General features: G+C 47.7%; 1 protein-coding gene across 5 annotated transcripts in view; it reads left to right on the top strand.

The window, feature by feature from the left end:
* The window catches only part of ATP7B (ATPase copper transporting beta), a 217646-nt gene that overhangs the window by 68276 nt on the left and 131079 nt on the right, over positions 1-18291 (top strand). For 2 of the 5 annotated variants that reach the window (XM_054446318.2, XM_063650891.1), the window contains 8 exons: positions 655-837; positions 2357-2525; positions 3671-3814; positions 5667-5809; positions 7160-7363; positions 7446-7563; positions 9136-9238; positions 9804-10543. In XM_054446318.2, the coding sequence (XP_054302293.2) occupies positions 655-837; positions 2357-2525; positions 3671-3814; positions 5667-5809; positions 7160-7363; positions 7446-7563; positions 9136-9238; positions 9804-10077 (1338 nt within the window). In that variant the 3' untranslated portion in view covers positions 10078-10543. Of the gene's footprint in view, positions 1-654; positions 838-2356; positions 2526-3670; positions 3815-5666; positions 5810-7159; positions 7364-7445; positions 7564-9135; positions 9239-9803; positions 16931-18291 lie in introns of those variants that run through there. The other 3 variants (XM_054446316.2, XM_054446320.2, XM_054446317.2) reach the window with 2 other exon arrangements.

Raw genomic sequence — 18291 nt, 5'->3', positions numbered from 1 at the left:
CTGGACTTTCAGAAGCAGGGCTCAGGGCTCGGTTGGCCCTGGTCATGGAAGTGCAGGTACCTGAATGTAGCTGCTGCCCATATCTGAGCCCAGAGGTGTGGGGACTCTGCAGACTGCCATTGACCAAGTGTGACCAACTTAAAACTGGCTCCGGGGGTTTGTTTGTCATTATGGCCATAGAATTGTCCTTTCCTTTCTTGAACTCAGAGTGTGAGGACTCTATTCCCAGTAGCTTTTGCACTTAGGCAGGCAAAAGGAAGCTGAGGTTGGGCTCGGCGGATGGCAGTGGACAGGGAGGCAGTTGTCCCTCAGGGTCCTGACTCCTGACCTGACGTGGGGAACTCTGTGGATGGTGTCACTGTCTGGGGGACAGTGCTGTGCCATCTCCTGTACAGCCGACTGAGGGTTTCTGGCTTTGCCTGGTCAAGGTCAAGCCTCAGTGTGGCTGGTTTGACTGGACACATAGGGAAACAGTTTCTTTGCAGTGGAAGTTGTTGAACCCTGAGATTGAACGACAGAGGATCACGTTAGGAAGCTGTGCAGGTGTCTCGTTTCCTGTCTGAGGCAGGTTGGGTGAAGTTCTGCCTCAGGACTGTGACTATGGAAGCCCCTCCATCTGTATTGTGGTCACTGAGTTGTGGTTGTTTTTGGCAGATAAAGACTGTGATGTTTGACAAGACTGGCACCATTACCCATGGCGTCCCCAGGGTCATGCGGGTGCTCCTGCTGGGAGATGTGGCCACACTGCCCCTCAGGAAGGTTCTGGCTGTGGTGGGGACTGCGGAGGCCAGCAGTGAACACCCCTTGGGCGTGGCAGTCACCAAATACTGTAAAGAGGTACGTGGACTTTTATTCCTCACCATGTCCTTCTCTCCTAGCTGCCCTCGAGGAGGCCTTCGCTGTGTGGTCTGGAAAACCACTTAGAAGGCCCCTCTGCAGCAGGCGGAGATATAGAGCTCACAGTCAGCCCTTGCCACAGTTCCAGGTTATCACAAAGGGAGTTCAGCGTCACAGGCATTTGCTGAACATCACCAGGCGCCAGGCTCAGGAGAACAACAGGAGTGGGATGTGAACTCTACCCTTTGGGAGCTCACGGTCTTGGGGAGTACGGGCAGTCTGGAAACTCAGTGCTTTGACAGTGCTTAGTGCAAGGGGACACAAACATGAAATGGGAGTACTGGGGTGGAAGGGAGAAATGTACTCCCCTGGGAGCACCCGGGACAGAGAGGAACCAGCAGAGGTGAGCCAGAGTGCCCAGCAGGTTCCTGGCACTTCGTGGAGAAGCATTGCCCTCTTTTGGTCTCTCCACATGAAAGGTTCTATTTTGTTTTCTCTTAATTTCAGTCTGAATATAGGGGCAGCAAAATGTGTCACACAGAATATTGCCCTGACAACTTTTAAACAGCCTGAGCAATACTGTTAGCAGTAAATGTAGAAAGGTGACATCATTGCCTTGAAAAACAATTGACAACTCTTCCTGATCAGGGGCTCTTCCAGAAACCTCATTTCTAGTTTTGTCCTTCATGTAGGGTCAGACAGCCCACTCTTTCTCACCTCACCCTTCTGACATTTCAGGGAGAATCTTGCTCACCCTCAGTCATCGTTTATTTGTTGTGTGGTCTGGAAAACCGCTTAGAAGGCTCCTCTGCAGCAAGTGGAGATGAGGGGCTCACAGTCAGCCCTTGCCACAGTTCTAGGTTGTCATAAAGTGAGGTCGGTGTCACAGTCATTTGCTGAACATCACCAGGCGTCAGGCTCAGGAGAACAACAGGAGTGGGATGTGAACTCTACCCTTTGGGAGCTCACAGCCTGGGGGAGGACGGGCAGTCCAGAAACCCCAGCCATTCCTTTCCCCTGCCACCTTGTCCCCTCCTTCTCCAGGATCTGATATACAGGCAGTTATCTCTTGATAGCCTCAAAGAGCTTTGTTAACACTACTTATTCCATTGTTTTTATGAAATTATTTGCAACATAAAATTCACATCTCCCTCTCTGGCACCTGCACTCCTCTTTAATTTGAGGTGTTTGATACGAGTTGCCTTTTTCCTTTGCAATCGGTAACCTGTTCACTGTCGTGAGGCACCCACCCAGGGAAAGATTTTAGGCCGTTTAAAATAGTCTCATTCAACTTACAGCTATAATATCTTTACCAAAGGAAGGAGAAATAATTACAAGTTACTAGTCAGTATCTTAACCTTTCCCATCCATTCCACCTCCCTCCCCTCCTTTCTCTCAGTTCCCGCTTTCTGCTGCTCTCTTGCCACCTTCACCCTGTGTCCCTGTCCTGCCTGTACCTCCCTCTCACTTCACCCCTCTTGGCTTACAGGTTCCTCTTCCTCTCTTTCCACCTTCCCAGGAACTTGGAACAGAGACCTTGGGATACTGCACGGACTTCCAGGCAGTGCCAGGCTGTGGAATTGGGTGCAAAGTCAGCAACGTGGAAGGCATCCTGGCCCACAGTGAGCGCCCTTTGAGTGCACCGGCCAGTCACCTGAATGAGGCTGGCAGCCTTCCTGCAGAAAAAGGTATTGCTGGCATTTTTCTCTGCAGCTGGTTCAAACCACAGAGAGCACCATGCCCAGCAGTGACTGCCTCTGCTGTGCGGCAGACGGTTCATGGCTAAGGAACCCAAGCCTGCCTCCCCACACCCAGGAAAGTTTCTCCCATGTTCTTGGGTGCATCTAAATTTTGTTGCTTATGGCTGCCTTAAATTCATAGAGCATTGTTTAGCTGACCCATGATTTTGATTCTCCTCTTTCTTATCCCATATCAGTCTTGTTTCTCATAAGCTACAGAGTAGGCAGACGGGAATTCCACTTTTGTTCTTCCTGTTTCCATTCTGTGTGGTAGAATTCTGGTATTTACAAAGCAGGCAGAAAAAGTCAGGGAAAGCAGCGGGAAATGTCTGCCCAAGCCAGGAAGGGACACTGCTTGGAGGGACAGCTGCTTTTGAAGAATGGCCTTTCTTATTCTCAAGGTAGCTTGCCAGCCACCAGAATACAGGGTGGAAAACACTCAAAATCTATGACTAGTGTTTTTCCTAAGTGTTGGTAGTGAAATTGTGACTTAGATTGCGTGGTTAGAAGCCATCCAACACCTTCCAGCCTTTAAAACCCCAGGATGGCCTTTCCATGAGAGCTTCCAGAGCCTGGCCGTGCAGTGACACCTCAGCTAGCAGCACACGCTGTTAGAAAGTGATAGGTGAGAGGTGCATTAGCCTCGGGAGTTACAGTTTTAAACATTTCATGTAGACGTGTCTGATTATTTGTTGATTCACCTGGGGTTGTTGACACCAAGCAGTAATGAATGTAGTCAACACTTGCTTTGTGTCCTGGGCAAATACTTAAGTGCTTCTAATCCCTGCAGAAAAAGAATCAGTGGATACTTCTAAGACAAAGATGGACATTGCCTTATCTTTAATATGTTTATACCATTTCCACCCATATAGCATGTACTATTAATGCCCCATCTTAATTCATACCCACACATCCTACACATTAATTTTACTTTTTTTTAAATTGTCCTAAAGGATGCTGTCACAAGAGGTGCTTACAAGGTTACAGTTTTTTAGAATGGTTATAAGGATATTTTGCTGTTAAAAGGATTGCATGTTTTTTAGTTCACAGTGAAATTGGACCATTTAGAAATAACCACAGCTTCTTTTGAATAGATGCAGCCCCCCAGACCTTCTCTGTGCTGATTGGAAACCGTGAGTGGCTGAGGCGCAACGGTTTAACCATTTCTAGCGACGTCAGTGACGCTATGACAGACCACGAGATGAAAGGACAGACGGCCATCCTGGTGGCTATTGACGGTATCTTCTGCTTCTGCCTTCCTTCCGCTCTCTCAGAAATACAGTTTTCTGCAGATATCAGGCAAAAGAGTCCTCCTTTAAAAAAGAAAAGAAAACAAACAAAAACCTTCCTCTCTTAATTTCAGGCCTGTTTTCCAAGAGATTGTCTTTTTGTCTTTTCTCTTCATTCTTTCCCACTGTCTCCATCTTGGCCCCAGAGCCAGCTCTGGTCTGGCCTCAGTCTTCTTGACCTTGGAATTCTAAACTGTCTGTGTCATCATCGTTGCTCTTGTCCAGGTGGGCAGTTCAGAGTCATCCTTCTCATTCATCCCTGCAGACAAAGCAGGAATTCACTTCCCAACAGGTTTAACTACAGGACACATTTAAATAACAAGATCCATGCCACCCTTCTCTGTCTGCTTTATTTATTTATTATTACTTTCGTTTTTTTTTAGTGCAATGGTGCGATCTCATCTCACTGCAACCTCCGCCTTCTGGGTTCAAGCAATTCTCCTGCCTCAGACTCCTGAGTAGCTGGGATTACAGGCCTCCGCCACCACGCCCAGCTAAAGTTTGTATTTTTAGTAGAGACGGGGTTTCACCAGGCTGGTCTCGAACTCCTGACCTCAGGTGATCTGCTTGCCTTGGCCTCCCAAAGTGCTGGGATCATAGGCGTGAGCCACCGTGCCTGCCCTTTTATCTGCTTTATACAGACTGGTGTTGCACAGAGTACAGGTCTCAAGACTGTGTGTTGGCCGGGTGCAGTGGCTCACGCCTGTAATCCCAACACTTTGGGAGGCCGAGGTGGGCGGATCACCTGAGGTCGGGAGTTCGAGACCAGCCTGACCAACATGGGGAAACCCCCTTCTCTACTAAAAATAAAAAAATTAGCCGGGTGTGGTGGCACATGCCTCTAATCCCAGCTACTTGGGAGGCTGAGGCAGAATTGCTTGAACCCGGGAGTTGGAGGTTGTGGTGAGCCAAGATCACACCACTGCATTCCAGCCCGGGCAACAAGAGCGAAACTCAGTCTCAAAAAAAAAAAAAAAAAAGACTGCGTGTGTTTTAGCGCTCAGATTCTATCCTGGTTCTATCCTGGGCTTTACATCCCAGGGAGATTAGAGTCTTTACTTCGTTAATGTAGTTTCTGCTAAAAGAAGTAACAGTATATGCAAGCAAGAAATAAAATATATGATACCTTTTGAATGCTCCAGCCAAATATGTCTTCCTCTCACATTCTCTCTTTTCTTCCCTTTTTCTAAGTCTTTGTAAATCCACCCTCCCCTCGGCTATCAAACCAGAACTGGCACAACTAAAGGAGTCGTGCCCTCTTGTATGTCATCCCTCACTCTGTTCTCATTCACACCTCAGCCTTAAAAGCCCTCCTGCTTCGATAGCTAAAGATTCACTCAAAGAGAAATTCTACCGAAATGTTTTCTATAGGAAAAGACAAAGGAAGGATTGATTTTCTAGTTTGGACATTTATCACTTTAAGTGATATCTGTTATATGTCTTGAATTTTAGTAGCTAACATGTGTTGAATTCTTATTACAAGCCGGGCACTTTGCAAAGTGTCATACGTGCTCCTTGCAGAAAGTTTGGAAAATTCAGCTGTAAAGGAGAAAGTGAAATCACTCATAATCCTATTCCTTGGGGAGCCACTGCGAAGATTTTGATTATATTGCTTCCAGACTTTTGTGTACATCTGTAAATGCATGTACTTTTTAAAAAGCAAAAAAACCGCTTTGTGTTATATAATCTGACGTTTTGTTTTTTGCACGTAATATTATATGATGAGAACATTGCAAGTGTGGTATCTTGGTGTGGGGTGCCCCAACCTGTGTAGCTGCTGATGCCAGCTGGTTTGCTCCAGGTGTGCTCTGTGGGATGATCGCTATCGCAGACGCTGTCAAGCAGGAGGCTGCCCTGGCTGTCCACACGCTGCAAAGCATGGGTGTGGACGTGGTTCTGATCACGGGGGACAACCGGAAGACAGCCAGAGCCATTGCCACCCAGGTACAACCCTTTAATGTTGCAAACTGTGTGAAGCTTATAAAAGCAGTTAGAGACAAAAGTAAGCACCAGTTGGCCCAGCACTGAGCTGTACTCCTGCTCTTTCTCCTTGCTGGATGCTTTTCTCTCCACGTACTTCATTCTGTGGCCGTGTAGTGTTGCACGTGAGCACTGTGGTGCTGTGCGAAGATCTCTTCCCTGGGGCTTGGGCACATGCATCCTGGGAGAGGAGTTCCAGTGTTCTCTAACCTTTTCCCAGTCTTTGCAATGGAAAAAAAGTATGTGACTTAAGGGCTAAGATAGACATTTTCTAAACCTTTATGTTAAGGGAAGATTTTGCCAGCTCAGCTCTTCTCACTCGGGTGCTCAGATAAGTGACTCCTGGGCAGTTCTCCAGCAGCCCCTGAGGCTGAGTTTGGCCTGTGAGGACAGCACCACTGGATGGCTGCCTGACTTCTCACACAGCAGCGGCTCCAGTTTGGATTCCTAGAAATTATGCACCTCAAAATGCGTGCAGAGCTCTAAGCTTCTGAAAGCTTAATTGTGTTCCTTGAGGGAAGCAGCAGTACCCCTGTTTTCCATGGTCCTACTTGCTAATTATGGACCTCTTTATCATCCTTCCCCACTTTTCTGGCTAGCACTTGTTCATCCATTCAGCAGGCACTTATGAAGCACCACAAATGTGACAGGCAGGTGCGGGGCCAGGCTCTGTGAGGAGTGAAGGGGGCTCTGCCCTTGAGGGGCTCATGGTCTTGCAGGAAGGTGGACCAGTGACGGTGTAGATCTGAGAGCGGGAAAGGGACTAGGAAAGGAAAACTGCACCTTCCCAGGACAGAGCAGGCAGCAGGAGCACTTCCCAGGGGCGCAGAGTAGGACGGTTATTTGGAGACGCCGCGGGGAGCTGAATGGTCGAGTATGGCACCAGCTGCCAGACCCTGGGACCCTGGGGGCCTCGGAAGCAGACCCGAGAGTTGAGCTGCCCTCCTGGGAGATGCATGGGGTCTACTGGAGGACGTGAGGCAGGAGAGTAGGGACATGGCTGGACAGATGCTTTGGAAAGACCATGGGGGCAGCACATGGAGAAGAGAGCTGGAGGAATGAGCTGTGGACAGGGAGACCAGCAAGGGGGTTATTTGCACATCCAGAAAAGGACAGGGCCTAAACCAGTGCGGGGTGTTGGGGTGGGAGCCAGGGATAAACTGGCCCTGTGACAGCAGACCTGCAGGGTGTGGTTGACCAATGTCACTGACTGGACCAAGAGGCCGAGGGCAGAGGGGGCAAGGGTAACTTGAGGTTTCTGCTGCTATCTGATACCTTTTACCAACACCAGGCATTGCCTTCCTTTCATCTTAGGTTGGCATCAACAAAGTCTTTGCAGAGGTGCTGCCTTCGCACAAGGTGGCCAAGGTCCAGGAGCTCCAGAATAAAGGGAAGAAAGTCGCCATGGTGGGGGATGGGGTCAATGACTCCCCGGCCTTGGCCCAGGCAGACATGGGTGTCGCCATTGGCACCGGCACGGATGTGGCCATCGAGGCAGCCGACGTCGTCCTTATCAGAGTGAGTGCGGCTGCAGCCAGGCTGTGGGTGCTGGGAGGGCAGTGGGCAGATCCCTTCCTCACTGTGTGCTCCTCTCCATCAGAATGATTTGCTGGATGTGGTAGCTAGCATTCACCTTTCCAAGAGGACTGTCCGAAGGATACGCATCAACCTGGTCCTGGCACTGATTTATAACCTGGTTGGGATACCCATTGCGGCAGGTAGGCAACTCTTACCCACTGTGCTCCAGCTGAGCCCGGAAAGGCTTCTCTCTCCCAGGTTCCTGCTGGGGTTAGTGAGTGGCTCACTCACTGGCTGGCTAGAGGCGTTTTAGAAAGGCTGTTTTTTGTTTTTTTTTTAATGTCCCCTGCTTTATATGTCTTTAAATGAGAAACTGTGGAGAGGACCTGAAACCTTCATTCACTCTGGTCCTTTCTAAAAAGCTAGTGGAGACGCTTGGCTGTATTTTCTGAGCCCTGTTTTACTGTAGCCTTATTTTCTGAGCCATTTGTTAAGACATATAGTCTGAGAAATAATCATTAGTAAGAATTATGGGGCATCTACTACATGCTAGGCACAATTATTGGTGTTTCAGAACCTTATCCTGAACATTAATCCTGCCCGAGTTTCACTCTGAGTTACACAAATGATCATGGAAAGAAATGGCTTTTTGACCAGGCATGGTGGCTCATGCCTGTAATTCCAACACTTTGGGAGGCTGAGGCAGGAGGGTCATTTGAGCTCAGGGGTTCAAGACTCACCTGGGCAACATAGTGAGACTCCATCTCTACAAAAAATTTTAAAATTAGCCGGGCGTGGTAGCATACACCTTAGTCCCATCTGGGAGTACAGAGGCTGGGGCAGGAGGATTTATTGAGTCCAGGAGTTGGAGGTGGCAGTGACCCATGATCGCACCACTGTACTCTAGCCTGGGCAAGAGTGAAACCCTATCTCAGAAAAAAAGAAAAAGAAGAGAAATAGATTTTTCTGCTTTGTAATTCCCCTTCATTCCCCTCCCTAAGAACCGCCTCTCCCCTGCCCCTGCTCCCTGCCCCCAGGAACATGGCAATGAAAAGTTCCAAAGTGCTCCTCCATGGGCTGAGGAGAGACCAAGTTTGTAATCACAGCATTCCTGCTTCAGTCTCCCTTGTGTCTGAGTGGTTAGTGGTGACTTGTGTAACAGGGCCTTGGCCTCCTGAGCCCAGTGAGTCAGGCAGGTTTACTTCTTGTCCCCAGAGCCGGCTCAGGAGCTTAATTCCCCCAGTGTGTGTGCCTCTGCTACACAAAGTTGACCATACCTGTCTCCGGACCCTGTCCTGGGACCTGGCTCTCATTCCTCTTTTAAAGATGTCATGAAGCCCTGGAGGCGAGATCATCTGCCAGACAAGGGCTGTGGCCATCAGCCGTGTTTGTCCTCTGTGGGACTGTGGCTGCAGGATGCGCAGCTGGCTCCCTCACCTCCTGCCGCTTTTCTCCTCCCGCTCCTCCCACTCCCTGTGGTTTGTCGCTGCCCTGGAGCTCGCCCTGAAATGAGATGCCACCTGTGGGTGGTTCTGGGAATGTCAGGGCGAGTGGAAGAGAGCCAGGCCCACTCAACAGCATCCCACACTCAGCTTTCTAGGAAGCCTCACTTTGGGGGGCCTGTGGGCAAGATCCATTGGTAGGGGCTTCCGAGCACACCAGGTGGAGACCTCACTGGGGGCCACTGAGGGTGGGGCCAGCCCGGTGCCTGAAGCCCTCTCCTGGCTTCTCTCCCCAGGCCTAGGTGTGAGTGCGAGTTCTTTCTTCCCCAGGTGTCTTCATGCCCATCGGCATTGTGCTGCAGCCCTGGATGGGCTCAGCGGCCATGGCGGCCTCCTCTGTGTCTGTGGTGCTCTCATCCCTGCAGCTCAAGTGGTGAGTCCCCTCAGGTGGAGCATCTGTGGGAGGCTCCCAGGAGGCCTTGTCATTCTGCATGCTCAGCACAGTGGAACTTGCCTCTCATTCCCCATTCATTCACCTGGGACAAACGCTGCAGTGGCAGCCCACGTGGAGCCTGGTGTGCATGCGTGTAACTTATCAGCACCATGAGCAGGCAATTCACTGTTGCCCATTCACGTGCTGGGCTGCCGTTACTCTGCTGCTCCTCAAGGGCTGTTTATGTGAACATCAAGCAGACATGGGTCCCTGTGTATTATCTATCACTTTTTTATTTAAAAAAGATGTTCACTTATTTATGAGTGCATTCATTTAACAAAAGTTAGTGGCAGCCTACAATGTGCAAGGCATTTGCTTAGGAAGTTTCTAAATCAGGTGAGCTTTCCTGGAACCATAGGGAGTTTAATGTCCTTTTCCTTGGAAACTCTTGAGGTTTTGATACTGAATCTTATTAAAAGATGGATGAGAGGCCTTCACCAGGCTTAGAAAAAAAAGAGCCTTGTTTCTAGAATGGCTCAGATGCTGTTGCATTCCTGCTTTCCAGCTATAAGAAGCCTGACCTGGAGAGGTATGAGGCACAGGCGCATGGCCACATGAAGCCCCTGACAGCATCCCAGGTCAGTGTGCACATAGGCATGGATGACAGGCGGCGGGACTCCCCCAGGGCCACACCATGGGACCAGGTCAGCTATGTCAGCCAGGTGTCGCTGTCCTCCCTGACGTCCGACAAGCCATCTCGGCACAGCACTGCAGCGGACGATGGTGGGGACAAGTGGTCTCTGCTCCTGAATGACAAGGATGAGGAGCAGTACATCTGATGACTTCAGGCGGGCGGGCCGGGGCAGGGACTTGCCTCCACTCACCACAAGCTGAGCAGGACAGCCAGCAGCAGGATGGGCTGAGCTAGCCTCCAGCTTTGGGGACTTCCACTCCCTGGATATGTCCAGTCATCCTGCCCTGCAGCACGCGGCCTTGTCTGGGTGCAGCTGGGCTTGGCCTGGAGAGGACGGCCCTGCCTGCCTCTTGGCCTCACAGGACCGTCAGCATGGGCTTTGTCTTGGACTCTAGTCCTTGGCTGGACTGTAGAAGGTGAGAGGCAAGTCACCCTCCTCACAGACCTCTGCTTGGAGTATTTAGGATGACTGCTATGAAATGGAGAACAGTTTCATCATGACCAAAAAACCTCACTGGGCCTCTCCAGAGAACTGCAGACCTCACTGTCAGGCTCTTTCTGATGACGCGTGTCTGTGTGCATCGTGTTTCTGAGACCACAGTTTACCTCAGGTGTGCCTGTTGCTTTCTTCCTGCACAGTCTGTTCCTTTTCTCTCCTGTGTGCTTGTCAGTGGGGACCCCTCGCAACCCTGCCTGTCACCTGGGAGGGTGGGACCAATGTCCTTGTGGTCTTTGCTGCTGCTCTCAGGTGCTTCTCCAATGCTCTGGAGTGTGCATTTCAGCTTGAACCTGCTTCCTGGCTTGCACATCCCCAGCCAGGGAGCTTGCCACACTCTTCTTCAAGTTGAGGAGAGTTCTTTTTTGCTTAAAGCCCCCTTCTCCATGGAGTGGTGGCTTCTCAGTAGAGTGTTGTTGCTGACCAGCTGGAGTGAGGGTCTCAGGGCCTGACCTGAGAGTCCAGACTCGGCTTCCTGTGGGGTCTAGGTTCTCGCGATTCAGGACGTCCTTCCATATCCCTGCCCAGCCTGTGGTGCTTGAAACATTTGCCCCATGGGAGACGTATGTGTGCAGGAGCCTCCCTGCACGGCCCAAGGGGCTTTGTTTTCAGTCTTCTGACTGTCACCTCATGGGGTTCAGTAGAGAATTCATGTCACTAGCGCCTGGCCTTGTGTGGCTTGGAGGAAATGGTACTGCCCAAATAGGAGGGAAACACAGCCTCCCTGAGCCTGCATTCTGCACGCTGCCCAGGAGCTTCAGAAAAGGAGTGGCCACAGCACCCCAAAGGGAGCATCTGTTTACCTGGCAGTGGCTCTCAGAGCAGCAGAACGGGTTCAGTTTTAGACTCTGAAGTTGGTTGTGATTGACAGAACCCCTTGGGAGCAAACTAGTAGAGTTGGATTAAATTCTGGGTGAAACCCTTTTCTCCCACACAAAATAGTTTTAGTGATTTTTTTCAGTGTCCATTACTTGCCAGGGGCAGTTTTAGCAGCACTTTTGATAGATTACGTCTAATCCTCCCAACTAACCAGCAAGGTAGCTGTTACTGTCCACATTTTACAGGCAAGGAAACAGGCTCTAAGAGGCTGAGGACTTTGCCCAGGATGACATAGCCAATGGACAAGCTGTGTCTGTCAGCTGTGAAGGCTTCACTCTAATTGTCCTTCTACCTTGAATAGACGTTTTCCTGATAAGAATAAACAAGGAAAAGGTCTTTGCCTCCTGGAAGAACAAATCTACCAGGTGATCTATTCATTGTTTCAACTCAGAATGCACTTGATTCAGGAGGTCATCTGACCTTCACCTTGGATGGTTAGTTTCACTTTTTACATATAGTTTTTGCAGGGTTTTATTTTACAAAATCCAAGCGAGCGGCTGATTGTGTTTTCGTTGTTTTCAGCCCCCCACTCCAGCCCGCAGCACGTTTCCGCTATCCGTCAGTAATTGTGTCCTCTCTTTATGCTTGCTTGGGGAATGTTGTTTTCTGACTAGGTCATTATCTAAATTCTTTAGGTCATTATCTAAAGAATCTAATTCTGTTGATTTTTAAAACTTTTAGGACCATAAACATTGTGTTCATATATGGACATGGAAATATTTATATAATTTTATAGAAAATAACCTTTTAGATGGTCAAAGTGTAAGGAATTTTTTTGTCAGATAATCATTTCTACTTCAAAAACATTTCATGCAACATTAGAATAAAGTTCCTGTCATTCCTCCAGAAATCTGCCTGTGAGTGAGATGCGTGGTCAGAGGCCAGTGCCGTCCTGTCTTCACGAGGGCTTCTGTGAGGCACTGGCTTGGCTTCATGTCTTTTTAGGGGGCAGAGGAGGATAGGATTTTAACAGCAGGGGAAATGAGGGTGGGCAGAGCCCCCTTGATCTGCCATCCCCAGCACTGGCGTGAGTCCCTTTCTCTAATGCAGGCCTGCTTCAGCGGAGTGTGGGGAGAATGCTGAAAGGCAGCTCCTGTCAAAGTCCCTGCCCCGCTGGATCGGACACAGGCTTAAATTACTGCAGCGTTTGCACCCCTCTGTTCTAGGGCGAGTGTCTGCAGAAGGCTGTTCTCAAACACATCTCAATCAGGAGGGATATGTTGTGGGTTCCTTGGCCTTGAAGGAGTGGGTCAGGAGGAGGAGCAGAAAAATCTTGACTAGTAGGCTCTGCTGGGAAAGCTCTGTGGGCATCTTGGGGTGGCCGGGGGGTGTAAGTGAGCCACACCTGAAGGGAGTTGACAGTGTAATCTTCACCCACACCAGGACACTTTGAAGAGTGGAAGGAGGCACTATGAATAGTTATGCCAGGACAACTGGCCTAAACCGGGACTATCCAGGCAAACTGGGACGAGCACTCACCTTCCTTCAAAGGGAAATAGACATTGTGACGTCTCCATTGACACAGACTACATACTTTAGAACCTTGCCTGATCATAGGTTCCAGAGACATGCTGGTGGCGTAGTCCTTTATCATATTTCAAGGTTCCCCCCCATATCCACATCTTGGTACCTACACATCTCTGTCAAATCATTGAGGTGATTATCTCATGGCTCAATGTGACTGCATAGCTAGATTGCCAGCCCCGCCCCCCAGCATACCCTGGAGGACTTCGTGCCATGCGTGCTTGACTGTTTTTCCGGATGCCTGGGTACACAAATTTCATGTTGTGTACATGTCCCATTGTGAAAAGTGAGGGTGATACCACCTTAGGAAGGGATCCCATTTCTTTAGAAGATAGATTCTTTCTTTTTTTTTTTTTGTTATACTTTAAGTTCTAGGTACATGTGCAGAGCATGCAGGTTTGTTACATGGTTATACATGTGCCATGGTGGTTTGCTGCACCCGTCAACCCATCATCTACATTAGGTATTTCTCCTAATGCTTTCCCTCCCCTAACCCCTCACCCCTCAACAGGCCCCAGTGTGTGATGTTCCCATCCCTGTGTCCATGTGTTCTCATTGTTCATCTCCCACTTACGAGTGAGAATGTGTGGTGTTTGGTTTTCTGTTCTTGTGTTAGTTTGCTGAGAATGATGGTTTCTAGCTTCATCCATGTCCCTGCAAAGGACATCAACTCATCCTTTTTTTTTTTTTTTTTTTGAGACGAACTCATCCTTTTTTATGGCTACATAGCATTCCATGGTGTACATGAGCCACATTTTCTTTAGTCTATCATTGATGGGCATTTGAGTTGGTTCCAAGCCTTTACTATTGTGAACAGTGCTGCAATAAACATAGTGTCCATGTGTCTTTATAGTAGAATGATTTATAATCCTTTGGATACTTTCTAAAACTTGATCACATTTTCCTGATATATTCCTCAGGCAGAATAAATCACAGCATTCCAAATAACTTTTAGTCTTTTAAGACCTTAGTGAAGAATTGTGATGGGATTACCTTTTTAATAAACAAATGCAGTAATTCTCATTTTTTTTCAAAAATGACATCTGGAAATTGACATGTTAGAAAATAGATTCTCAAATTATTCTGCTAGATTACCAAGGAATCAAGATTAATAAATAAAAACTTTTTTATTGAAGATTAAAAATAAAAACTTATTTTTTATAAATCTAGCATAGACCAAAATCAGCCAATCAAATAGTTTAATTAGAAAGAGATTATTTGAATTGCAGGGGTTTTTTTTTGCTCTAAAAAATTATGACGGTGTTTTAGTAGGTAAATTTCCTAATGTGTATACAATTGAGTTAGACAATTTTTATTTGCATACATTTTTCTTAATTGCATCTTTGTTTTAAAAAAAAACAAGGAACGTATGTGCAAAGAAATGCTTCAAGCAGCCACTTATGCTGACAGTCAGTTTCCCTTTGCAGATTACCTTGATGTGTGAGGAAGCTGATTTGGTATTGGAAAGTATTGTGGAGCTAGGAGGAATCAAACTGCTCTATTTTCTTCATTTTCAAACTCACCTTGGGCAGGCACGTAAACACCATTGTGCAGGCTTTCATTCCAGAGGGAGATGTCTACTTTGCTGTTTTTCTTTGTGTGAAGACAATGACAGTGGTTGAAATTACAGGATAGAATATGAGAATGCCAAGTAATGCTGTGAAATCCCAGAATCTCCTTTATTCAGGAAGATGAATAAACAGAGATGTAAAACCATCTAAGGGCTAAAATGAAAAGAATTAATGGAAATTTAACATTTTTGCCATTTGAAATGGAGATGGCTATTAACTGTTCTCAATTTAAACATAATAACTGCTTATAGCAAAAAATTAAGCATATAGAAATATAGAAAGTGGGGGAGAAAGGCAAATCCTCCCTAGCCTCAAAAGGAAAGCCAGTGAACATGACTTCATGGAGGGATGTCCTTTGTGGATGGACCACATTGGGACATGGAGGGAGCAAAGCCTTCCTTCTCCTTGTTGACCAACACCTGACCAAGTGGCAGCCATCTGAGACAGAGGTGCTGCAGTGGCCTCAGAGAGGCCTGTTGAGAGCAGATCCAGGTCCTGGTCAGGTCAGGGGACAGACAATGCTCAGATACCTCCAGGCTGCTGAGTGCTGGGTGCCTGGGCAGGTTCTGTCACTCATCTTGCCTGTCTGACCATCCTCACAGTGGCACTAAGAGCTATTTGCATAACTGTCCCATTTCCACAGACGGGACCAAGCCTCAGGTTGTTCAGCTGACTGTCCAGGACACAGAAGGGGCGTTCAAACCCATTTGGCATTGGCACTAAAGCCTGTAATCTATTATGCTCCCTCTGGAAAGCTCCCTCTTCCTCCCAAAGGTGAATGCTGGTGCTTTCCTTAGGAGGAGAATCTGTGCTTCCTCAGCATCCCTTGGTCCCCTTACGTGGACAAGAAAGGTGTCCTTTGGCAGGACAGTGTGGCTTATCTCAAGAGCCACCCTGTGTCTATCTGACCAAAACAACCTCCTAGTCTGCAGCTAGAGCCAATTTAATCATTTTTATATGCATCTGGAAATGCAAGTATCAGAAGGAAAACATGGGAGAAGGGGAAGAGCACGAGGCTGGAGGTTAGCTCTGCCACTGGATACCTCCATGCTACAATATATGCAACACCTGTACTTGCAGCCCAGGGTTTTAGAGCCTCAGACATGCATTTAGTGCAGAGTGCATGTTAGGATGACTCGACAGTCAACGTATTTCTTTTTATCGTCATGTGCATCTGAGCTTCATGTTAAATATTCTTGCAAGTTTATATAACTTTTTTTTTTTTTTTGAGATGGAGTCTCACTCTGTCCCCAGACAGGAGTGCAGTGGCACAATCTCAGCTCACTGCAACCTCCGCCTCCCAGGTTCAAGTGATTCTCCTGCCTCAGCCTCCCAAGTAGCTGGAACTACAGGCATGCACCACCATACCCAGCTAATTTTTGTATTTTCAGTAGAGACGGGGTTTAACCATGTTGGTCAGGATGGTCTCAATCTCCTGACCTCGTGATCCGCTCATCTTGGCCTCCCAAAGTGCTGGGATTACAGGCGTGAGCCACCACACCCGGCCTGGATAACTTTTTTTAAGGCTTGAACATTTTTTAAAAGAAAAGGTTTTTAAAGGGCTCACAGTATTTTTGATGGCTCCAAAGCTCCATGTTCTGCCTCCTGTGTCTGGGTCTACAGGACTCCACCTCAAACCCCTGGACAGAAATCTGTCTTCAGCAGTTGATTACAAAGCTAGTACCCTGGTAGCTTAGAAAATAGATCCTCACCAAAGCCCCGGGGGCCACTTTACAAACTGCTCCGGACCTCTGTTTTCTCATCTGTTTGATAAGAACTGCTGTCGTTACTGCCTTGAGCTAGGAGGATGGAAGGGGCAGTCCACAGGAAACCCGCACACAAGTGCAAGGTACGCAGTGGCCACAGGCGATCTCAACAGGCAGTGAATGTGTCATGCCGTCTCCCTCAGATCATCCTACCTCTTCGCAATTGAGTGCAGTCGGGGCCTCAGCCTTCTCGTCTGCACAAATGGGGATAATAATACTTCCTGTCTCACAGCACTGCCATGAGGGTATGATGAGGTCGTCTGAGTAAAGCACTTAGAATAGTGCCTGACACATCCGGAGTGCTCAAGAAATGCTAGTGGCTGTTGTCATCGTTGCTGTTAAGAGTGATGATGTCTGTATTCTAGGAAAAAAAAAAACCAAAAAAAAAAAAACACCTCAGCCTTTGTTCCCGGAGCAGGTAAAAGCCATCTTTCTATATTGGGCCAAAGGAAGTTCCTATTTTGGGGTCTGCTGCTAAGACTTAGTGGACTGATAACAAAAGTTTGCCTTTAAAAAGAGCTGCATTTGTCCAGTTACTGGACACCAGGCCAGACCCCCAGTTCTCTTGTTTCTTGGTGGTCTTTGCATGTGTCTTCCACCTCAGTGTGCCCTGGGTCTAGTGGAAGACCACGGAATGTAGGGGAGGTTAACAGCACTGGCCTTGGAGTTGGGCAGACCTGAGTTCCAAACCCGACTGTACCCCTTAAGGAAGTCACTCACCATTCTGGGCTTCTGAATCGGTGTAAAATGAGTTCACTGCTGCTTCCGTGGCTTGTGAAGGTTAAGGGGAATTATGTACATAAAATGCCTAGCACAGTGCATGGCACATGGCGGACACTCATAAAAGGCAGTCATCGTTAGAATGGCACTGATGTGGCATCCCCAAGTAGGGGCTGGAGAGGTAAAAGCTCTCAGGGAGCATCTGGGATGGAATAGGATGCAGGCTCCTGGAAAATATTTATTGACCGCCTGAATGATGCTGGTGCACAGTGGGGATTGAGGACGTGAGTGTAAAGGGTGCTAGTGAGCAAGAGTGTGGAGATGAGGAAAGTGATGAGTTTTAATGTGGCATTTCAGTCTAATTTTAGAAGACAGGACCTTATCTCATTCAGCCCACCTGCCTTATATTCAGTAATTCGATCATTTTCAGCAACCTTTTAAAATATCTTTCCCTTTTCTCCAGGACAGAATTATATTGCCTTTAGATATGAATTCCTAAAGAATGTACTAATTTTTGATTAAAATAGAACAATCTTGCTCTGCTATTTCTGATGACCCAGCTTTGGTGGCTAAATATAAACCCAGCACGGTGGTATGGTACTTCCATCACAGCAGCGAGTGGGCCGTGGCATCGTGTGAATTTAATCACAGAATAACCTGCTATTAATAGTTCCCGGGGTGGGGTGGGGAGCAATGAGGGGATCGTCTATTTATTTATTTATTTTGGAGGAATATGGGTGTTTTATAAACTTGCATTTTCTCTTTCCTATGTAGTGTTCGGAATTAATGCCAAAATCCATATAAGCTTAGATCCAGCTAAAAATGTTAACATGTATTACTTCTGGGAACCTCAAAGAAGCTGATATTGCCTGTTTGTGACTTAGGATACACTTATTTGGGTTTATTGGGGTTTCCTGTAAAGTATGAAGCACTAGATGCTTCAGGCTGGGGGCTTTGTTTTCCCCTTAAATCTCCACCAATGTCTAGTTAATCTTTGTTTTTCTGAATAACAGTGTTTTATATATATGTTTGTTTTATTATTTTATTTTTTAAATTGATAGATAAAATTGTATATATCTATGATGTGCAACATGATGCTTAGAAGTATAAATGCATCATAGAATGATCTAGTAATGTTTTAATGTTACTTGTGCTATCACTGTCAATTATCCTTGCTCCCTGTCCCACCTTAGAGCATTCAGAGGATAATTCCATCCCTCCTGCTCCCAGCACGCCCCTGTCCCCACCCACTGTGCTTATGCACGCGTGCACACACACACACACACACCCCACCCCCCAACCCCCAACCATGAAGGGACCTTAACCTGTTTTGCCTCTCACAGGCTCCTCCATTCTTCCTGAGCCTAAACATTCAGGCTGCTCTAATGCTCCAGGGCTTTCCC

This window comes from Pongo pygmaeus, chromosome 14 (assembly GCF_028885625.2).
Source record: "Pongo pygmaeus isolate AG05252 chromosome 14, NHGRI_mPonPyg2-v2.0_pri, whole genome shotgun sequence".
Classification (NCBI taxonomy): domain Eukaryota; kingdom Metazoa; phylum Chordata; class Mammalia; order Primates; family Hominidae; genus Pongo; species Pongo pygmaeus.
The sequence above is the reverse complement of the archived record's forward strand: the minus strand, read 5'-3'. Positions and strand labels throughout refer to the sequence as shown.